This window comes from Dryas octopetala, chromosome 9 (genome assembly GCF_963921425.1).
Source record: "Dryas octopetala chromosome 9, drDryOcto1.1, whole genome shotgun sequence".
Classification (NCBI taxonomy): domain Eukaryota; kingdom Viridiplantae; phylum Streptophyta; class Magnoliopsida; order Rosales; family Rosaceae; genus Dryas; species Dryas octopetala.
This window is the reverse complement of record NC_141374.1, coordinates 16,735,816-16,759,796: the sequence shown is the minus strand read 5'-3', so window position 1 is coordinate 16,759,796 and position 23,981 is coordinate 16,735,816. Positions and strand designations below refer to the sequence as shown.

Below are 23,981 nucleotides of genomic sequence, written 5' to 3'. Positions count from 1 at the left end.
CCCCCTGAAACTTTATTTCTCCCACTTTGCCCCCCGAATTTTACAAAAAACCATATTCCGTCAAGTCCGTTTATTCGTCCGTCAAAAATCCTACGTGGCGCTTACGTGGAAGGGGTAATTAGGTCTTTTACTCGACGCAAACCTGAATCACCCTGACATGTTGCCAACTCGGCTCCACATCAGCATTTAGTGGGACCCCCAACTGTAATTGAACCCATTTCCCTCCTAATTTAGCCACCTTTCCCTCCAGTTCCTTAATCTAAGCCCTAAAAATCTGCTCTTTCTTTTATCCTGTACACTTCTCTTCATCTTTCTCAAAACCTCTACACCGCCATGAGCAACTTGAGCCACCAAAGCAGTAGGCAGCGTGCTGTGGGTGCTAGGGGAGAACAGATTCGCTGCTATTGTGACAGGGCCGCTCGATTTTCAACTTCTTGGACTGACCGCCACCCAGGAAGAAGGTTTCATTGTTGTCCACTATCTTCGGTGGTAGGTATTTGAGCTTTAAAATTTCTAATTTTTGTGTATACAAAATGGAAAATGGGTTTGATTTATTGTTGGTGTTGGTGCAGAGGTCCAAAGGCTGTGGGTTCTTTGAGTGGTTTGATCCTCAAATCTGCGACCGTGCGAAGACTATCATACCTGGGCTATTGAAAAAAATTGGAGGGTTGGAAACTCAAATTTCAAGGGGGAAAGCAAGGGAGAAATGTCTGTGGTTTGGGTTGATTTTGTCGTGGGGTTTTTTCATTGTGTGTATTTGTTTTGGTCTGGTGTGGCAGATGGGGTAGAGTGTGTATGTGGAACTGGTTTTTGGATTTGCAACGTTTGTTGGGTAGTTTTAGGGGTTTAATGTACTATGTAGTTTTTGTCCTAGCTTCATCTTGAACCTTGTAAATTTTGTCAAAGAAAACCCCTATATTTGAACCTTGTAATGTAATGCTGCATTTCTTGGCAGTGGTTCAACCTTGTAATGTTCTATTTGGCAATGAAGTTGAAATTTAGTATATGTATTTCCTTACCTCATTGTTTTGTAAATGTGATTGTATGAGCATAATTGAACATCATCAAACTGCATGGGTTTAGATATGTATCTGCCACAAATTAGATTGAATACAAACTGACTTTTCATCAAGCTCAAAATACACAAAATAAATGAGCTATGCTCTGTGTTTCCAAAATACTCTCTCACCCTAAACATATCTAATTGTCTTTCCAAAACCTTAATTGTTCACAAACTGTCTTTCCAAAATATTTTCCAAATGTCATAATGCAAAAGTCAGTCATGGATAAAAAATGCCAAAGTCAGAAGGGCTTCTTCTTCATGTACAACTTCTTGCACTTCTTCTTATGAGCTTCTGAATCCACCCTTTTTGCAGGAGACTTGTATCTCTTGTGACCACTTTCTTGCTGTGATGTAGATGGTTGCTTGGATTGGGACTGTGGAGGTTGGGCAGTGCTTGAAAGAGGTTGTGAAGGTTGGGCTTGAGATTGAGATTGTGATTGGGCTTGTGATGACCTTGCAGCCTGCCTTGTGGTCCTCTGTTGTGTAGGTCTTGTCTGACCTTCACCCCTCTTAACCTGTATAAGTAACCATCACAAGCAAAATACCACAGTTGTTATTGTCAAGTAAGCATGGGATTAACTAGTATAGATAATATTCGTAACTCACTGTCAATTTTGAAGATCTAGTCTGATTTTGTGTGGCTTGCCCTTCCTGTTGGGATGCGTCCTGTGATGTGCTCTACAACAAAATACCAATATCACTGTGTAAATAGGCTAACCAGCTACGCAATTATTCTTTAACATAGTCAAGATAGGTTACCTGACTGCTGCCTCTAGTCTTCATCTTAGGACAGGACCTGATGTTGTGGCCTTCATCCCCACATCTGCTACATCTTATCTTTATATTAAACCTTCTCAGCTTATGAGCTTGACTTGGAGGTCTTGGGGGCTCATTTGGAGCTCTGATCCTAGCCTTCTTAGGCCTTCCAGGTTGCTTGTGAAACCTTGGTGGCATCAATGGGGTCTCCCCAGTCTTCACCCACAAGTCATGGCTTGTCATAGGCTCAATCATTGGCTTGTAGGTTCTCTCATAATTCTCCTTCTTATAACAGTCAGTGACAAAGTCTTCAGGCTCACCATGAAAGTTACTAATGGCAGCACATGCATGTACACATGGCAGGCCACTAAGATCCCATACCCTGCAACTGCATGTTTTTTTGTCCAAGTCCACTCTGTGTGACTTCTGGTTGTGGTCCATCACTTGGTATTTTTTCTCCCCTGCCAATTTAGGAATGCACCAGAATGCCTCTTTCTTGTAATCCTCAATGATTTTATGGATTCTTGGTCCTACAGAATGCCTCCACCTATCAACTTGTGCTCTCCTACCTGCTGTCAACAACATCAGATATAGCCTAATTCTCTCTAACATAGTCAGAATAGGCTTGTCTCTTGCCTCTAGTATAGCCTTGTTAAAGGCTTCGCAGTTGTTATTGTGGAGCTTGTCACACTTGATATTTGTGCTGAAATGGGACTTAGCCCAATGTTTTGCAGGTCTATCGCAGAGCCACTTGAATGCTGCATCATCCATATCAAGCATCTTTTTCATCTCAGCATCAAACCATTGCAGTGTGGTTGCCCTTGCTATATTCTCCATCTGATGCTTCAAGGCTAACCCCTTGTGTTGAGTATTAAAGTTAGCATAGAGATGTTTCAGACAGTGTCTATGCTCTGCATGTGGGAACAACTCACCAACTGCATCTATCAACCCCTTCTGCTTATCTGTCATAAAGATATATGCATGAGAGTTCTCAATACACAAGTCCACTGCTAACAACTCTAAAAACCATCTCCAAGTGGAATAATTTTCAACCTCGACCACGGCATAAGCAATGGGGAACATGCCATTATTGGCATCAACCCCAACAGCAGACAAGATCTGACCAGGGTGTGGACCCTTGATATGACAACCATCAAGACCTATGAATGGTCTACATCCATCAAGGAACCCTTGCTTAAGTGCTCCTAGACATATGTAAATCCTTTCAAATCTTGGACTCTCACCTTCTAGCTCTGATTTAATAACAACTGTGGTCCCCACATTTTGCTTCCTCAACTCTGCAGCATAATCCCACAAGTTTGCATATTGTTCAGTATAGGTGCCCTCTAGAATTTTTGCTGCTTTCTCTTTAGCTCTATATACCTGTGAATCACTAACATTAACCTTACATTCAACCCTCACTTGCTCTTTGAAGCCTTGCAAATTCCAATTGGGATTGCAGCTAAGTTGATAAGCATACTTAGTTGCCAACCAATTGCAACTAACAGCCCTATTTTTTGTAGACTTGCTGCATTTGTGCTCCACTTTTAAAGTTTTCACAATCAGATCAACACTCCCATTAATAGCTGATGCAAACACCACAAAGGGACACTTCTTATGGACACATATGGCTCTCACAGCATCTGGGTCATTCTTGTAAAATTTTAACTCTCTCTCAGTCTGAATAGAATATTGTCTTACTGCAGCCCTAAATATAGCTGCAGTAGCATATCTTTGCCCCAAACAGAACTGCACATTCTTCATATCAACTTCAGGTCTAAAGACTACACATTTAGATATATCAAACTTTGGGAGTTTGCCCCTGGATCTGCTGTCAACATCATCACATTCAGAAGAAGACCCTTCATAGTTGCCAATCCCATCAGAATGAGTACTATCTGAAACTTGCTCATCCTCTTCCAAATCAGGTCTGTCAGGTGCAGTGTGATCCACATAACTCTCATACAGTGTCTCATCCTCTTTCAAAATATTCAGCTCTGAGCCACTATCCATATAATCACTATCATACCAATCTGAATCACTTGCATCATCCTCATCCACCCCAGGCTCACCAGTATCCTCATCTACCCCAGGCTCACCAGTATCCTCATCCACCACAGGCTCACCAGTATCCTCATCCACCCCAGGCTCACCAGTATCCTCATCCACCACAGGCTCACCAATATCCTCATCCTCACCAGGCCCATCAGTATCTTCATCCTCACCAGGCCCATCAGTATCTTCATCCTCACCAGGCCCATCACCATGATTATCTTCTATATCTGCACCTTCAACATCCACAATGGCAATTACATCTGTCAATAACTCATCTAGTGTCACACTTTGTATCCTTTCATTTCCTGTCAAATATAGGCTAATCTCCCTACGGTTACCAGATGGTATTGCCTCAATTAAATCCAATATCATTTTGTCAGTTTTAATCTCAACCATGGAATTCTCAGCCCTAATGTAGAAACCAACATCGGTATGGCCTAACAGTTTGGCCATGCCATTTAGCTCCAACAATGACACAAAATCCACACAACAGTGGTCAAACCAACTTACACTGCCACCAACATAGCTCAGGTTGCCATCAATACACACTAGTTTACCCCCATGAAAGACTTTAAATGTTACCTCTTCTGGACCAACTACAAATAACACAAAAAGACAAAACCTCATTACTGTAAGTAACTACCTTCATAAATCCACACAAATAAATTTCACAAACCAAGTACCACTTCATTCAACAACACAATCCAAGTTAACACATTTTTGAATTCTAACAAATATGACAAATTATGATATAATAGGTCGATGTTGTTTTCAAAATATTAAACTGCAAAAGACATATTAAAGTGAAATTTGTCCAATTAAAAACATGTTTTTTGGGTTATTAATCAATTTCAAAATTAATTTCAACCTAACAGTCAATGACAAAAGGAAAACAGTATCGCCCTAAAAGACAAGAGCACATGTGACCACCGACAAAAAAAGACTAAAGGAACCCTAACACAGCCTCAATAATGGAGATGAGCAATAAAAAAACCCAAAAGTTTGGGACCATTATCATCGATACAAACAAAGTGTAACCCTAAAGTAAAACCATATATGCCCACTTACTTTCCATCGGTCCAGCAGATCCGTATTCCCTGAGCACCGTCATGTTCCACCCAAGAATACTGTGAAACACCCTTTTCCTTCCAGTAGAATCGAAGCTTCTACAGAGATTTACCTTTCCTTTTCGATCTGCACAAACCCCTTTCTTCCTTTTCGATCTGCACAAACCCCTTTCTTCCCCTTTCTTCCTTTTCGATCTGCACAAACCCTTTTGCTTTTGATTTGCACAAACCCTTTCGATTTCTGTATTTTCTTTATTTTCTCTGTTTACAACTTAACCCCAATTAGGAGGGAAATGGGTTCAATTACAGTTGGGGGTCCCACTAAATGCTGATGTGGAGCCGAGTTGGCAACATGTCAGGGTGATTCAGGTTTGCGTCGAGTAAAAGACCTAATTACCCCTTCCACGTAAGCGCCACGTAGGATTTTTGACGGACGAATAAACGGACTTGACGGAATATGGTTTTTTGTAAAATTCGGGGGGCAAAGTGGGAGAAATAAAGTTTCAGGGGGCAAATTGAAAGTCGAAGTTACTTTCAGGGGGCATTGGCACAAATAAGCCTTTTTCCCACGTTTATTATTGTATGTATCATAATTCATACCTGCAGGAGGGCTTTCAAACCTTGTCCATTAATCCAAAATTCCAAACCACTGAAAAAATAAAGAGTACAGGTACTTGATGTGATGAGGGCAAGAGGTGGCATTGTTGCAATTTAAGTCCAAATTAATGTAGGACCCATGTTCCTACACTGTTACACCTCCTCCAAGCCTACTTATAGAAACTAGTTCTCAACAAGCCTAGTCAGCTCCAAACCCTCCAAAAGCTCCCTGTCATTCAAAATTCCCCTTCTTCAGTTTCTGTTTTTTTCTCCTCTTTTTGCAGTCATTTAACTATTCCATCCAACAAGCTTCTTATCATAACCATGGAAGGAGACGCCAAAAACAGTAGTCATACACGCGATGCCTCATTTTCTTCTTACCTCAGCAGAGCAGAAGGGAACTTTGTGGTTAAGCTTGCAGGGTCAGTTCAGAATCACACTCCTGCCATGACCTTGAGCCAAAAGACTGAGGGTGAAATCAGTGTCTTTGGTGCTGAAAGATATTTCAACATGGTATTGGAAGATGATGGTCCAAGAGTTGTGGACTATAACACAAGCAAACTTGGGCATAAGAAAGAAAAAAGAGCTGATCACCACCACAAGCAACCAAAGATGAGAAGGCCAGGAACTCCAAGTGCTTGTTCTGAAGCAAGTTGGAATAGCCAGAGCGCTTTGTTACCTTCTCTGAGAAACCCATCTCAAAATAAGAAGAAAAGGGTACATGGGAAGAAAATCTTTTCCAGTTTTAGCTGCAATGGATGTTCAGATGAGAAAGCCATTTACATTCAGGAGATCAGTGTTGGGCATGGAGGGCGTCATGGCAAAGATTTTAGGCAGTCCCAACCAAGATTCAAGGCAAAAGATGAGGTTCCCTACTCTAGCTTTGAAAGATCAAACAAAGAAGAGCAATTTGCTGTGAAAAATTTGAATTCTGTTGCACAGAATTTGGGAGCTAAATCCCAATTGGGAGAGAAGAAAACAAAAGAAGAAGACCCAAGAAAGTCTCTGGAGGTGTTTGGAACCCACAAGGGAGACATAGTAGCAATAAATCTAGAGAGAAGACTGTCCATGCTTGCTTGGGATGCCATTCCAAAATCTCCAAGCCTCTCAACTACTTCTGAAACTGGCCGAGTGATCATCAATGAAGATATGGAGAGTGATGCTAGTTCTGATTTGTTTGAGATAGAGAACCTGCCTGGCAGTGGACAGCTTATGTTCACAAAGCAAGTATCAGATGGATTGTCTATGGCCTCCACCACCATGTATGAGTCAAGTGAGACCAGCATTGGGTGGAGTGTTGTCACAGGCAGTGTTGTCTCAGCTGCAGCTTCAGACTATGATGAAAAGAAAGTAGCAGCAAATGGTCGAACACCCACATCCACAAGCAAATCTGTAAGAGTCAAAAGAGAAGGCAAAGACTGAACTGCAACATCAAAGCTTGGATTCTTCCATGGAAATAGGGAAAGTTACAATCTGATGAGACTGTGGTGAAAACTTATTAAGTGCAACATGCCTTCTTAATTATGAGGGTTATCATGATCGTACTATGCGCATGCATTGTCTTTGTGCGTTATCTACAGCTAATGATTTGTCTTTTCTAAATTTGAGACTGGCTTCACTTTCTGATTTATCTTGTTTATGTATTTCATTTCTTCTTGATTACATAAAGTTTATAAACTACTTTAAAGGGTAAGATAATTCGGCACGCTATGTTGTCAAACTCTATATTAATTTAGATCACACATTCATATCAAAATCACCCCATCAGTAGTTCAAATTAACATTCTAACAACACAATATGTCCGACTAATAAGAGAACATTTCCTAAATATCTGTTATGTCAATCAAAGGCAAAACAGCCAAAAACATTAGAAAGAGATTCCAGATTTTTGGGGCCATATTTGCACCAAAGGATTAATAATATAGACCGCAGCAGACTTTTTTCCAACATAATTTATAACTTTTTAGTTCAGATTTTATCTTTGTTTTCCAGATTTACAAATTGGGTGGCCATTCATGTCTTGGAGCTTTTCAACGACTTTAACAGAAGCTGCTTTTGGCAAGCCAACTTTGCCTCACTCAGGACTTATGAATGAGTCTTCAAATCTAGATCACTGGCTTGACATGTCCCTCTCTCTTGATCTAAGAAACTAAAGGCCCTACAAACAGAGCTCATGCTTCAGAAAGCACTAACACACATTAGTCGGGCTGCCATAAACTTTCTTATGGCCCGACATGGACAAATTATTTGTGAGAAAAAATCACAACTTACCAGAGGCAGGGAAAAGCTTCTGTCATGTCAATGATGGCAACTAGCAACAGCTATGGCTACTGAAGAATTAAATGATCATGCATAAAATTACACCAATAGCTATGGCTTTATATTTTCCAAGATAATAGATGACCCCACACTTAACCGAAACACCAATCCATGTGCACATGAAATTACAGACAGGTTTACAAGGCAATCAATTTTGATCAAGTGAAGTTACTTCTGGAAAATTGTACCATACAAACACACTTTTAACCTTTAGATCTTAATGAATTCACTTTTTTACTACTAAGGTATAGATTTTTGTCCGTTAAATCTATATGTATGTCATATAGTGTTCATACCAAAAACAAACTCATTACCTTTTCATAGGAATTCTCAAGGAAGATATTATTTATTAAAATGATGGAAATATTAAGGAATGTCATCACAATGACCCGTCCAATATACATTATAATCACACCAATATATGTATGATGAGCAAGTTGGGTAACAACATTCAATTCTGTAACCATCATACAACCAAAGTGGACCCCATGGTCTCTTCTTTCCCCTCATACAATAGAAAGTAGGTTGGAGATCAAGTTAACACTGCATAAACAAGATTTTGGCAAATCCTATTCCTATCTTGCAGAAAAGAATATATATTATTAGATTATAATAGCACTCAAATCTCTGTACAAGTCCACCTAAAAGCATTAAAATGGCATATGGGATTGAGAGGGAAATATGGACACCAAATTTAAGAATTGGCTGCTCATTTAAAGCTGCCTAGTAGAAGGAATTGTTGCCAAGGACCTGTAATTTAATTCAAGCCACTAGTCAAGCAGTGTAATGTTGTGAAGGGACCAATATATACGGTTGGAATATGGATACTTTGGATTAATACCATATCGAAATCATGGGCAATGATATTTATAGTCACTGTGGACCACTGTGCTCAATCCTCAATTCCTCATAGGGGATCAGTCTACAAGTAAATACTATAGGTACCAACATAAATTTTTTCATAAATATTTGGGTACCGGCAGTGACACAGTGTTTCATATGTTTATGTATTTTCTAGTCCCACTTATTTATTTTGAACAAATAAAATTTTATCACATGTACCTCAAAGTTGGTACATTATATTTGTTTGTGTAATATTACTTTGTGCAATGAGGAACCATTAATATGAAAGGGATAAGAAGTTCCTGTTCTTCTGCTTGATCTGGTCAATGAACTTATCCTCAGTGTTTGGTAATTGGAAGAATTGGAGTATAATTTGTGTTAGAAAGTTTGATTAGCTTTGATTATGTAATTTTAAATTAATTAGTCTTTGATTTAGTGATTGGGAGTTGATTCAGGAAATAGATTTATTTTCCTAGTTAAGTATTGTTTTACTACTATAAATTCCTCTAAGATGGAGAATAATAAAACAACTCATGCAATGGTTTTTACTCCAGGACATGCAGAAGAGAAATGCTATCCCCACTCGGACCAAGTTTGATAATCTGGTATTTTAATTGTTAGGACCAAGACAACTGTGTAACCACTTGTGTTTCTAAATTATACCCTATGGACTGAGTTGCCTTAGTTGAAAGGTCGAGAATATAAAGAAAGGTTTGTCAAGAAAATTAAGGAAATGGTTTAAAGTACTCAGCATTGGAGCAAAGAGTAGAGAATTAAGACACACAGAGATGGCAGTGGAAAACAAAGTGATCCTATATGGAATGTGGGCTAGTTATGTTAAGAGGGTGGAATTGGCCCTCAAACTCAGAGGCATACCCTATGAGTATGTGGAAGAAGATTTGAGGAGCAAAAGCCCATTGCTCCTCAAGCTTAACCCAGTTCATAAAAAGGTTCCTGTGCTAGTCCACAATGGAAAATCCCTTGCTGAGTCTCTTGTCATCCTTGAATACATTGATGAGACCAGGAAAACTGGCCCTTAACTTCTCCCAGAAGAGCCCTATAAAAGAGCCCAAGTTCGTGTCTGGGCCGGCTTTGCAGCAGGTGAGAGTTGAGAGAATAAATAAATATTGTAGCCTTTTACCAATTCCTACTTGATAACACAATAGCAATGCTCAGTTGTTTACCATTTGATGTTAGACCAGATCAAACAGATGCATGCATTAAAATGATTAGAAGAAGTGAGTTACTCAATTGCTAATTAATTAAAGAACTTATATATGCTTGTTCTTTGGTGTACAGGTGTTTGAGACCATGATCTAAGTGATGAAAACCAGTGGAAAAGCACAAGAGAAAGCCTTCAAAGAAGTGTCTGATAAACTAAAGTTACTGGAAGAGGGACTCAAGGATTTCTTCCCACATGGCATTCCTTCAGTTGACAGAAAGAATGTGGGACTACTAGATGTCATCATTTTTTCACTCTTTGGTGCATATGAGGCTCAGCAAGAAGCCCTTGGCATAAAGTTTGTAGACCCTGAGAAGACACCACTGGTATTTTTCTGGATAACAGCTCTAATTGAGCTACCTGTGGTGAAAGAGATGCATATTCCTCATGAGAAGGCGGTGGCCTACTTCCAGTATTTTAGGGAGAATGCCCTTAAATCTTCTACAGCTTGACCATGAAGCTAGCTAGTATTGTGTAATGTGTTTGCTACTTGTTGTTAAACTCTGTTTTGTGTCTGTGGCCCTGTTCAGATCCTCAAATGGCAGCAAGAATCCTGCTACTTTGGTTTTGTTGACCAATGTTTTGTAGTTTGTTTGTAAGAAAATAAAACTACTTATACCACAATTGGATCTCTTTGGGTGAGATCCACATGGGACCTATCTATATAAGCGGGTTTCGTTTTTATAAGAGATATGATCAAGTAATCAAATGCTGGCTGCCTAGTAGAAGGAATTATTGCCAAAACCTGTAATTTAATTCAAATGCTTGACTCTGGAGGTTCATGCATATATAATGTCATTTCATCTGTAAAACTCTATCTTACAAATAGCATATGCTATGTGTTATAAACCTTTCTTTAAAAGTTAATAATCCTCACTTATTAGCAAACTGTAGGCTTGAAGAATTGGGCAGCCATATGCATAATGTGATGAAGAGGGAATGAAGGAAAGGAAGGCAGATAATACTTAATGCAGAGGGGAGAGAGAGAGAGAGAGAGAGAGAGAGAGAGGCTTAAAAAGAGAGACAATAAATTAATGAAAATTAGTGCTAGAAATTTTTGCTGGATGTGGTCTAACAAGCCAAGCCACTAGTCAAGCAGTGTAATGTTGTGAAGGGACAAAAATATAGGGTTGAATAATGGATAATTTTGATTAATATCATATCAAAATCATGGGCAATGATATTTATAGTCATTTTCTATGTATAAGAATTATAGAGTTAAAACGGAAATAAACATAAACAGAAGAAACCGTTTACCCCAAGGTTGGTTGATTAGTCATCCTAACTTGAAGCGGGCTCAAAAGATCAACCCTATTAAGTTTTCACTATCATTTGTATTTACCCCAGGACCACTATCCTCAATCCTCATAGGGGATCAGTCTACACGTAATAATACAGGTACCAACTTAAATCTTTTATAAATATTTGGATACTGGCAAAAATACAGTGTTTTATTTGTTTATATTTAGTCCCACTTATTTATTGTTAGCAAATGAAATTTTGTCACATCTATCTGAAAGTTCGTTGTATCTGTAATATGACTTTGTGCAATTTGGAACTATTGATGCAAAAGGGACAATGACTGATTAATATGAAGAAATTATTCTGTATAACCGATACACTGACACGTGGTATAACCAGTGTATGTGTTATAATATGAATGAATGTTATCAATATTATACCCTACTAATATAAATACATCATCTAATAATACCCTTACACGTTAGATTGGTTATACCACGTAGCGGTATATCGGTTATACCTTATAATTTTTCCTTGATATGGTCAATGCCAATGTTTAATTGGTAGTTGTAAAAATTGGAGTATAATCTGATATCTTAATTGTTAAGACCAAGAAAACTGTGGAACCGCCACTTGTGTTTCAAATTATAACACAATTGACTGAGTTGCCTTGGTTGAAAGATCAAGAGAATATTTTATGAAAGGCTTGCCAAGCAAGTTAAGGAAATGGTTAAAGTACTCTACAGTGAGCTGCCAATATTGCACATGAACTCAACATCCGAGCAAGAAGAAGAGAATTGAGAGAGAGAAAGAGAGAGAGTGAGAGTGAGAGAGAGATGGCAGAGGAAAACAAAGTGATCCTATATGGAATGTGGGCTAGCCCTTATGCTAAGAGGGTGGAAATAGCCCTCAAACTCAAAGTCATACCCTATGAGTATGTGGAAGAAGATTTAAGGAACAAAAGCTCATTGCTCCTCATGTTCAATCCTGTTCACAAGAAGGTTCCTGTGCTTGTCCACAATGGGAAACCCCTTGCTGAGTCTCTTGTCATCATTGAATACATTGATGAAACCTGGAAAACTGGCCCTCAACTTCTCCCAGAAGATCCCTATAAAAGAGCCCAAGTTCGCTTCTGGGCCAGCTTTCTGCAACAGGTGAGACTTGAGAATAAATATTTAAATATTGTAGCTTTTTTAGCAATTCTTACTTGATAACACAATATCAATGCTTAGTTATAGATCATTTTGATGTTTATACCAGATAAATTAGAAGAAGTGAGTTACTCAAGCTAATTAATTAAAGAACTTATATGTGCTTGTTCTTTGGTGTGCAGGTGTTTGAGGCCATGGTCTTAGTGGTCAAAACCAGTGGAGAAGCACAAGAGAAGGCCATTAAAGAAGTGTCTGAGAAACTAAAGGTACTGGAAGAGGGGCTGAAAGATTTTCTCCCACATGGCAATCCTGCAGTTGACAGCGAGAATGTGGGACTACTAGATGTCATCATTCTTCAAATCTTTGGTGCATATGAAGCTCAGGATGAAGCCCTTGGCATAAAGATTATAGACCCTGAGACGACTCCACTGGTATTTTGCTGGATAACAGCTTTAATTAAGCTACCTGTGGTGAAAGAGGTGCAAATTCCTCATGAAAAGGTGGTAGCGTTTCTCAAGTTTTTTAGAGAGAATGCCCTTAAGTCTTCTACAGCTTGACCATGTAGCTAGTATTGTGAATTGTGTTGTTTGCTTCTTGTTGTTAACTTTGTTTTGTGTTTGTGGCCCTTCTCAGAGTCTCAAATGGCAGCAAGAATCCTGTTACTTGGGTTTTGCTGACCATTGTTTTGTAGTTTGTATTATTTGAATAAGGGAGCAGAGGATTGGCCTACCTTCAATAATTCATTATAAATAAATCATGTGTAACTGCTTTATCTGGTCAAGGAACTTACCTCTGGTGTTTGGTCATTGGAAGAATTCTAGCATAATATGATATTTTAATTGTTAGGTTAGGTACTTAGGACCAAGAAAATTATGTAACCATTTGTCTTTTATAATTACAACAGTATTGACTGAGGTGCCTCAGTTGAAACTTGAAAGGTGCATACTTTTTTTTCAAGACTTGTCAAGCATGTTAAGGAAATGGTTTGAACTCTACAATAAGCTACCAATAGCATGAACTCAAAATCCGAGCAAAAAGTAGAGAGACGGAGAAAGATGGAAGAAGAAAACATAGTGATCCTACATGGAAGGAGGACTAGCTCTTATGTTCTGAGGGTGGAAATGGCCCTCAAACTCAAAGGCATACCATATGAATATTTTGAAGAAGATTTGAAGAACAAAAGCCCCTTGCTCGTCAAGTTTAACCCTGTTTATAAGAAGATTCCTGTACTTGTCCACAATGAAAAACCCCTTGCTGAGTCTCTTGTCATCCTTGAATATATTGATGAAACATGGAAAACTGGTCCTCAACTTCTGCCCCAAGATCCCTATAAAAGAGCCCAAGTTCGCTTCTGGGTCAGCTTTCTGCAGCAACAGGTGAGAGTAAATGTAGCAATTCGTATTGATAACACAACCAATGCTTGGCTTTGGATCGTTTTATGTTAATGGGTTCCAGTGATCATGTTGCCATTTTAATTGTTTTGGTTCTTAAATTTAGTCATTAGTTGTAAGACCAGATCAAACAGATGCATGCATTAAATCAAAAAGAGAGTTAATGAAGCTAATTGAAGAACCTCCTTGTTATTTGGTGCAGTTGTTTGAGACCATGACCTTAGTGATCAAAACCAATGGAGAAGCACAACAGAAAGCCATCAAAGAAGTGAATGATAGATTAAAATTACTTGAAGGGGGAGTGAAGGATTTCTTCTCAGATGGCATTCCTTCAGTTGAAAGCATGAAAGTGGGACTACTAGATATAGTCATGTTTTCAGTATTTGGTGCATATGAGGCTCAGGAACAAGTCCTTGGCATAAAGCTCATAGACCCTGAGAAGACTCCACTGGTGTATTCCTGGATAACAGCTCTAATTGAGCTACCTGTGGTGAAAGAGATGCAAATTCCTCAGGAAAAGATGGTGGCATTGGTCAAGTTTTTCAGAGAGAATGCCCTTAGAGCTTCTACAACTTGACCATCTAGTATTGTGAATCACTGAATTGTGTTTGCTTCTTGTTATTTACACTGTTTTGTATAATTTAACATAAATAAATGTTTCGAATAATACACAAATTAAACACGTGTGTAGACCATCTAATAAGAGAATATTGAACAACCTAGATTACTATTACCATTTTTACTTAAGATTAATAGTAACAACTTTTAATCCATCACAAACACCAAAATGGGTTAAAATCTGATCCAACTTTTAACAAACAACTGGATGTAAACTTTGGAGCCGGAGTGAATCAAAATCAAAGTAAAAATCAATAAATTACAAAAGAACAGATATCATGTTTAGCAAAAAACAAAAAAAAACTCTTAAATTTGATTAGAGTAATATTTTTCTGTGTGTACGACGTATTTTATTGAGCACTAATAAGTAATACCTAAACATTCGATTCCAAAACAACATCATAATTGTGCAGATAAACATGCATTAAATTTTAAAAGGATTTAGAATGGGCCCGCTAATTTTTAAGCTGTCGATCCGGCCCAATGTGCTTTTATGGGCCGTACAAACGGTCCGCCCACTTTTTATTATTACATGTCAAGAGCTGACTGGTTTACTATCCGTACCCTACTTTCAGTGCCCGTAGCCGATTATAAACTCCCCAAAACCCTACCCCTTTTGTATTCTCTCACACTTTCACACTCGCGTTTCACCTCACGAAGTGCAAGAGCGAGAGAGCGGTAGGGTTTTAGACGAAGGAAAGAATCAGAAGCGAAGCCGAAGATGGTGGCTGACAAGGGCAAGAAGCTGAAGCTTTCAGAGAAAGGCGAAGATGAAAACTCGGACCACATCGACGAAAAGCTCGTCCTTTCCATCGAGAAGTTGCAGGAGGTCCAAGACGAGCTCGAAAAGGTTGTACCTTTGCTCCCTATCTATGCATTTGCTTATTGTACCCTCTGTTCCCTTCATAATTGAGCCAAACAAAAGGGTTTTTTTTATTGGACATAGCTGCCTATTGAATTGTTAACTTGTCAGATAGGAGCTTTGAATTTAATTGCTTTATGCCCATGCATCAGTTGCAAAGCAATTAAACGTTGTTTCTCTCGCTCCATTTTTTTTTTCTGGGTTTAAGAAATTAACCCATATTTTTTGTTTTTACTAAAAGCCTAAACCCATAAAGGATCTAAGGGTGTGCTTGGTTTTGATAGAAAATTGGTGATTTAGCTTATTATAGCCACACCATCGGGTACAATTTACTTGTTTAACCATTTGGGGTCACAGCATTATATAGATTGGCATAAGCAGTAGCCCTGTGCTTCATATTGTTGTATATGTTGTGATATTAGATTCTGAATATAGTTGTTGCAACTCTGCTATATTTTTCATTTTGTGAAGTTGGAATTGTATGAGCCCTCTTCAAATCTCACCTATTTCAAAGATAAGGTTTGAGAGGAAAATTTATAGTTTGCTCCTTCTGTTTTTTCATTTTCATGTTCGCTAGCAACCGAACAACAGAAAGCTGGGAAATTAAATTTTAAGACTGTGTATTAATAACTGTGAATTGTACAAACCTTGTTAATTGGACTTTTCTGTATTCTTTTGAATGCTTTATAGATCAATGAGGAAGCCAGTGATAAAGTCCTGGAAGTGGACCAAAAGTATAATGAGATACGTAAGCCGGTCTATGATAAGCGGAATGATATCATCAAGGCCATTCCTGACTTTTGGTTAACTGCTGTTAGTGATCTGTCCTATCTCCTTAGTTATATTCTTATGGGAAGAATTTATGATGTTAACCAATTTTCTTTTTCAATTAATTAACTTGCTACTTCCTCTGCAGTTTTTGAGTCATCCTGCGCTTGGTGAGCTTTTGACCGAAGAGGATCAAAAGGTTTTGCATTTATTTCTATAATACCCAGAATTAATTAGTGCATCTTTTCTTTTATAACTATACTTTTTAATTTCTCTATGAATAATAAATGTCAGTTGACGGTCATTTAATTGCATATTCAGTTACACACCGCCCCTCCCTGCACTTCCATAATCAATGAAGTCACTATGGATATTCTTCATATGGAATCTTTCAAATTGGATTCTTGTTTGCTTAGTATTTTCTAGTAAATCTGGGTTCATCATTCCTTCTCCTTTCATAGATTTTCAAGTATTTAACTTCTCTGGAAGTGGAGGATTTTAAAGACGTGAAATCTGGTTACACCATCACATTCGTGAGTTTTCTCCTTTCCCTTGCCTTTTATCTTTGAATTGCATTAGGTATATTTTTGTTTTGTTTCGTTTAATGAATATTACTGAGATAGTAACTTAAGTTTTCTATATAATCGTACAGTACTTCAACCCCAATCCTTATTTTGAAGACACAAAGATCTCGAAGACCTTTACCTTCCTTGATGAAGGAACAAAAGTTACTGCAACATCGATAAAGTGGAAAGAAGGGATGGTATGAGATTTTTTCTTATATTCAGTTCATATATGCTTGTTAAATTTTGTTTTGGTATTAAACTTACTGCATAACTGATCTGTGAAGGGCATACCTAATGGAGTTAACCATGATAAGAAAGGTAACAAGCGGCCTCCTGCTGAGGAAAGGTTGGTTATCCGAACCTGTTAGAATGGACCTCCAGAAAATACTATATCATTCTTTAGATTTGTTTCATATTGATTGAAATTCCTAACCGCACTCTATTTATTGTTGTCAATGTAGCTTCTTTAGCTGGTTTAGTGATAGTCAAGAGAAAGATATTATGGATGAGATTCATGATGAGGTTAGTTTCTATTTGTACTTGAAGATTGTATTGAGAGCTATGTGCTTGTTTCAAATTGACATAGACAATTTTCTTTTACTCTCGTTTGAAAGCTTTCCTGAACTTTGACTTTATACTGCAGATTGCGGAGGTTATTAAGGAGGATTTGTGGCCCAATCCTCTTACTTATTTCAACCATGTAACTTCTTTTTTGCCTTGTTTCCGTATTAATTGAGCAAAATTTTACTCATTGGTCAGAAGCTTTTACTGCTTGCCTAATTTTCTAATGGTAGTTAATGACCTCTTTGACATAGGACGCTGATGATGAGGACTTTGATGAGGATGAAGCTGATGAAGAGGTAAATGCAGATCCTTGTACTTTCTAGGATTCTTTTAGTTCCCCATTAGTATTAAGTGGAATTACTGTTTTGTCACGTGTTTGCTTTCCACACCTTCATCTTATTGCTTGCAAGGTTCTATCAAAATCTTTTAATATGATGTAGCATAGTTGTGTTGCAGCAAAAAATACATAGATATGTTTTTAATTCAAAGTAGTAACATGTACCTTGAACTGTGAAGTTTACTTGAGGTTGACAACTGGAATTTACTTTTCAATAAGAAAGAAATTTATTTAAAAAAAAAAGAAGTTTATATATGATTATAAATAAGATACCTTTTATAAGTTTACTTTTTAAAAAAAATTCATGTGGATGGGAAATTTTAGTTCTTTTATTCGCTGTCACATGCATTCATCTAACCTGAAAAGTAAGCACAACTCTTGATTTCTCAACATCATGATCTGCCTATGTATTTGTAAGTTCTTTTAAGCCCTAATATGGTTATAAAGTTAATACCATATCTTACATATTAAGATGGCCTGATTTAAAAGCCTATGAAAAATTGCTGGTGAAACTGGTAAGATGGAAATTATAGCAGGAAAATCCGTTGTCTTAATTTTTTATGCTTGCTTACTGACAGGGAAAGAATGAAGATGACTCTGATGATGATGAGGATGATCAAGAAGACGATGACGAAGATGGTGATGAGGATGATGGAAAGTAAAATACCATCTGGGTCTTCAAAGCTTTTGGCATTTGCTGCTTTGATAACAGCTTGTGTAAAGTGGTCTACAGTAGTTGATAAGTTAAGTCTGAGGTGATAGGGGGGAATGACTATTATAACTCTTTTCTTGACAGTGTTCTGTGTCATGCAGGCCCCTGACAGCTCTCATAGCTAGTCAGTGGTTTTCTGATTATGCAGTTTCTATTATCATGACCTTTCTCTGTTACAACAGGGTTATTTTTGTGGCTTCCTCCCTGATATGCAGGTGTCTAGATGACAATATTATAATGGTCTTTTAGTTTCTTATGTTTTTGACTGCCATCAATGAGGATGTATGCTACTTATGGAATGGAATTTATGGAAAGCTATTGCCATCTTTTATTGTTGATTCTACTAAAGTTGCATAAGCACTGATTTTGAATTTCAGAAAGTTTCTTACACTGCCAGGAAAAAAATGGGTTATAATTTGTTGTATGCTTATTTCTTTGAGACTTTGACTGCCAGAATCTAGTTGGAAATTCAAAATGTTTAACACGTCTGAAACCAGAAATTACACATTCAAAGCGTACGCTTGTACAAGTGTGCTGGCAGTCTCAATTCAGGGACTGCTTGTAAAGGGGTCTGCATATAGCTTACCAAACCTGGGCTCTCCGACATGTCAATGTTCTTGGGCTGGACTCCATCAGGCAAGGCCCAATAAAAGCTATGCAAAAGATGACCCAGCATAGATGTGACCAAGTTGGTGCCTAACTCTGCTGCTGGGCACACACGCCTTCCTGCACCAAATGGCAGAAACTCAAAATCATGACCCTTCGTCTCAATATCTTCCTCCATGAACCTTTCGGGTCGAAAATTGAACGGGTCCTCCCACACTTTTGGATCACGCCCTATGGCCCAAACATTCACGTGAACAGTAGTCCCCTTGGGAATGTCATAGCCACCAATCTTGACGTTGGTATTGGCCCTGTGAGGTAGCATTAGTGGGGTTGGAGGGTGCAGCCTCAGTGCCTCCTTGGCTACACATTTTAGGTATGGAAGGTTTGGAAAATCAGATTCCGTCATTGTGCGGTCCAGCCCAATTACCCGGTCAAGCTCCTCCTGGGCCTTACGTTGCACCTTCGGGTTCTTGATCAACTGGGCCATGGCCCATTCAACAGAGATGGCAATTGTGTCCATGCCTGCAATGACCATGTTCCAAAGGAGTCCCACAACATTGTCCTCACTGAGTTCATATTTTTCTTGAAGACTACGCAATGTATCCAGAAAATGTTGCTGGGCACCAGCATTGTGCTCACCATTAAGCATATGCTCCTCCCTAATTGCTTGTGTGAGTTTGTCTCTGCGTGCCAAATGTTTAGAAATTGCCAAACTTTGAAGCCACAAAACCCATCTAAGCCACCAAATATCATCCCCCATACCTTGCTTTCTTTCATTAGCCAGAATAGCCACAAATTCCATCCCTAGCTGGTCTAGCACACCCTCTTCATTCTCAAACCGCTTCCCAAACACCAATCTTGTAACATTATTGAATGCTACTGACCCCAAGTACTTTCTAACCACTAAATATTTTCCACCACAATCTTTGAAAATGGACTCCACCATTGCTCTGACTTCATCCTCTCTAGTGGGTCTTGAAGTCTCAAGGCTCTTCTTAGAGAAAAGCTCAAGCACACAAACTTTCCTAAGATGTATGTAGTGAGGGCCATAATCAGCCCATATAAGGTCCTGACCATTTTTGGTGACCCTAGCAGAGTACCAATTTCTGTGCCTGTGTGCTAACTGCTCATCATGGTCTTTGAGCACTTGCTTTGCCAATTCTGGGTTTGACACTACTATGTTTAAACTTGAACCCAACCACACTGACATGATTGGACCATAAACTTGTGACCACTCAAAGAAACACCGAAATCTAACAGCTCCCATGTTGTGAAGGTTGCCAATGATGGGCCATGGGAATGGGCCTGGAGGCAGCTTGAATCTTAGCTTCTTGTAGAGTTCGTAACCAATGTAACCAAGGAAGATGAAGATGATTGTGATGGGCAAGAAAATGAGAGCCATTGTTGAAATGGGTTAGGATTGAATTTTGAGTTCTGCAATTACATATATAAATGATGGCTTAATTAACCCTTGAAGATCAGACCGTATATAATGGGAATGTTATTTACGTGAATACTGATTAGTATGGTAATTTAAGGTCACACGCAATATTATCATATGATCCAATGCGTAATGTATTTATTGAGTTGTTACTCAAAATGCTTCTCTTGCAGTTAATTAGTAGTACACAAATTAAGCAGCAACAAGTTCTAAGCCAAGAAAACCAACATATTAATTAGCCCAAAAAAAAAACGTGCTAGCTAAAATATTGCTATATATTTATACATATTAAAGAAATTTCTCAACCAACCAACAATATTGTGACCAAAAAAAAACCAACCAACAATATCCTTAAATTTTTAAAGGAGTACTGCAGCAAACACGTGGCTTCACGTACAGTTCACTGCCTTCAGTACTTCACAGCCAGCAAAGGTGATAAATGCCTTTAAACAAAGCACGTGCATTTGTTTTCACTCTCTTTATACACACACAAACTAACATGCATTACTCTCACTGTATCAGAATGCAAATTATGGATTGTAACTCAGTAAGCCCCCTTTTTTTTTTTCTTTTTTTCTTTTTATCTATTAAACTCATAAAATATATGAATATCATATGTTGGAAGGTATATGGTTCTCGTAATATTACATTCGTCTCGATCTGAAAAAAGGGGTTTGGAATAAAGGGTAAAAAGGGTCCTATGGATCTTCTTATATTTTACTGAAAAGAACAAAGATATGGGTGTAAAAGTAAGAATATTGTATTCAGATCAAATCCTAAATCGAGCACTGAAAAAGTAAATGTAAAAGAGTAAGAGATTTTGTTACTTTTTATTTAGAGCTAGAATAGTACTCTTTCCTATTTTATTTTTCTTTAACTGAAATGAAATACTTAATTATGCCTAATGTTGTTCACATTCTCTCTAACTTTCTTTTACCCTTCATATTCTTCTCAATTTTAATATCTTGTACTACGAATTCCTTAATATATAATAAAAAATGCGAAATGTTAGAAAACGTTCAAATGTTTTTCCTTTATATTTTTAGTGCACATGAAAAATACAAAAAATATCTCAAATATATCTACATCCCATAAGTAAAGAAGAGAAAAATATAATGGGAACTTAATTCAATCAATTCTTAAGCTTATCCAAGACAGAGCATGTGTGGTCCTCGATCATATATGCCACTAGGGCAATAATCAGTAGGTTATTGCTAGCTAATTCAACCTGCACAGGAATTATTTAATTTTGGAACAAAACTGATGCTCTCATAATCTCATTCACTGTCTAAAGTGAATCAGTGATGGTAATATTACATATGAAATTTATAGTAATCTTTGGAATTTTCTTTTTGTATGAACTCAGAATCAGAGACACGGTGAAAAATAAAGTTAATGGAAAGCAAAAATTACATCGATCAGTATATACGTACATATATACTGTTGAGCTCGTGTTCACTGTCCAAGGAAGATACTTAAACAGTAGTGTCATTGGTTCATTGTCTTTTCATGCCTAGCTGGTGTGTTCTGATTGGACTTTTCAAAGCTTGTTTGGATAAGATTTTCACTACTAGCTCCTGGATTTTAGCAACTTGCACGACAGCAAAAATTCATCCAAGCCAACTTTTTTCATTGGTGCATCAAAACTTGCATCCATCTTCTTGAGGCAGCCTCAATGGCTTTGAGAGAATATTTGGTTCACTATTTACACGTTTGGATATCATTTTTTCGACCTTGATGGTAAATTCGATTGCATGACATTTTAATATTGTAGAGAAAAACATTATTAAACTATTTATTTGCACATTACATATGATTTATATACAATTCCTATAATTCTTAAAAAAAATAAAATTTATAACACTTTTTGTGAGACGGAATATAAATATGATAAGGTATCAAAATCTCAAATTAAACCAATATCATAGAAGAATCCATGTTTTTATTGTTATGTACTATGTAGTATATATACTATAATAAGTAGTTAATTAACTAAAGTTTTTAAATTTTAAAAAAGTGATACATCTTTTAGTGAACTCTTCCATATCATATTTTTTTAAAGAATAATTAATTATGGCACGAAGCAATTACATGGAGGCAAGCCTCAAAACCTAGTAGGCTGCTATATATAGGATACTCGCTAAAAACAAACTCAATCATAATAGAGAGGAGGGGTCCAATTCTCAAGTGCTATATATGCAACAGTACGTATTTATGCTAACATATATAGAAACATCTATAAATTAATACATTAAGCATGATGTATGTGACAAATTGTGCTGTGATCAATTGGATATAAAAACATTTTACGTAAACAGATTTATGGGTATCAAACCCACTCCATAAAAAATCATTAAGCAAACTCAATTATGAATTATATATTTTTAATTTGGGATCTTTCTCTCAACATTATGCACATTACTTATTCACAATATTTGTCTTAAGTTTTGAATAAATAGTGATAATTCTAACTCTAAAGCCTAGTGGGTAGTGCATGGAGATGCAGTATAGTCTGTATAGAGGAAGAAAAGGAAGCAAGCTAGGTGTGGATCACAGAAGGGATCCCAAAGAGCTTTTCTTTTCTTTTTGTGTATGGTGAGTGAGTCCGGAATTAATAGATTAGAGGCAGACAAAAAGTTTGGAAAGTGATGTGACTCAACTCCTTTTCTGTTTTCTAAAATATTCCAGCCCTACATGAACGCAGAGATTCCAACTGTCTACTACTACTACCACTCTGAAGTCTAAACCCCCCATATATACATCTATATATATATATACTCCAAATTAACAAAGTTATTAATTTGGAATCCCCAATTACTGTTTGGATTAAGCAGAACAATCCCCAATTAGTTGACCTATTCTTCTCTGCCTAAACCAACCTTCTTTTTTGGGTTAAGCGGATATATCATTCCAATCCTCCTCAATCATACACTCTATAAATGTTTGATTTTGGATTTACCTTTTCCTTTCATGTACGTGTAATACAATTATGAATGATGACCAAACATAAGCCTTGACGAGCCTGAAAAAGAATCATGATCAATTCAAAACCCAACAATTTTTTTTTTTTTTTTTGACAAAACCCAACAAATTTAAAGCCCAATGAAAACCAACAATTGGCATGTTTCAGGAGAGGCCTAGCTACCTAGCTACAAGCCTAGAACCAAGCCAATATACTAATAATGACGATCGACTAAAGCGTTGGAGTGAAGTCGTTGCTAAATACCTGGATTCTAAAGGAACCTCACTACGCTACGTCATTACTGTGCCTGCACAGATGCTATGCGTTTTGGTTGACTTCAATACATTGTATGGAAATTACACAACTTAATTAACCTAATTTAGAACATGCACGCATATATATATATATATATATGATTATATGTTGTATGAGTAAACCCAATTACCCTTAACTTGCTTAATTTTCCCTATATATATAAACAAATGATCGAACTCATACACTCACATTAGTGAATAGTGATCATCTTTGTTGCAGCTGACATCAAATTAAATAATTAATCACGTATTATATATGTACATATATTATCTACAGATCATTGAGAGGAAGCTCCAATATTTGAATGAGGGGGTTTTAAGCAATAAATTGAGAAAGAAATTGGGTGTAGTTGGAAAAGTAAAGATGGATATTAATTAGTGTGCACGTACACGTACAGCTGAAGAAGATGGTAAGCTGTCTCGTTCAATGGCATATATAAGTGGCAAGGCATGTGGTCTCAAAATAAGGCAGCATTTGCTAATTTCTGGTTCACATTTCTCGACATACACTTACCCCACCAATG

The 23,981-nt window shown here is 37.5% G+C and overlaps 3 protein-coding genes and 3 pseudogenes across 3 annotated transcripts; 5 read left to right on the top strand and 1 right to left on the bottom strand.

Moving 5' to 3' along the window:
• Positions 1–5,566: 5,566 nt before the first annotated feature.
• On the top strand, positions 5,567–7,213 carry LOC147274942 (protein PHYTOCHROME KINASE SUBSTRATE 3-like). The gene is made up of 2 exons (XM_086227806.1): positions 5,567–6,894; positions 6,950–7,213. Exons 1-2 carry the CDS (start codon positions 5,863–5,865, stop codon positions 7,013–7,015), a joined length of 1,098 nt encoding a protein of 365 aa, XP_086083932.1. The 5' UTR covers positions 5,567–5,862; the 3' UTR covers positions 7,016–7,213.
• A 2,276-nt stretch (positions 7,214–9,489) lies between these two features.
• LOC147274941 (glutathione S-transferase U10-like) lies at positions 9,490–10,375 on the top strand (annotated as a pseudogene).
• Positions 10,376–12,001: 1,626 nt separating this feature from the next.
• On the top strand, positions 12,002–12,873 carry LOC147274940 (glutathione S-transferase U9-like). Its single transcript, XM_086257089.1, has 2 exons — positions 12,002–12,319; positions 12,499–12,873. The coding sequence occupies exons 1-2, from the start codon at positions 12,002–12,004 to the stop codon at positions 12,871–12,873; spliced, it is 693 nt and encodes a 230-aa protein (XP_086113215.1).
• Positions 12,874–13,371: 498 nt separating this feature from the next.
• LOC147274939 (glutathione S-transferase U9 pseudogene) lies at positions 13,372–14,284 on the top strand (annotated as a pseudogene).
• Positions 14,285–14,976: 692 nt separating this feature from the next.
• LOC147274938 (NAP1-related protein 1) lies at positions 14,977–18,482 on the top strand. Its single transcript, XM_086228612.1, has 10 exons — positions 14,977–15,175; positions 15,878–16,000; positions 16,104–16,154; positions 16,417–16,488; positions 16,608–16,718; positions 16,806–16,867; positions 16,983–17,043; positions 17,165–17,221; positions 17,337–17,381; positions 18,001–18,482. Exons 1-10 carry the CDS (start codon positions 15,047–15,049, stop codon positions 18,082–18,084), a joined length of 795 nt encoding a protein of 264 aa, XP_086084738.1. The 5' UTR covers positions 14,977–15,046; the 3' UTR covers positions 18,085–18,482.
• A 56-nt stretch (positions 18,483–18,538) lies between these two features.
• Positions 18,539–20,148, bottom strand: LOC147274937 (cytochrome P450 98A2 pseudogene; annotated as a pseudogene).
• Between the last annotated feature and the right edge of the window lie 3,833 nt (positions 20,149–23,981).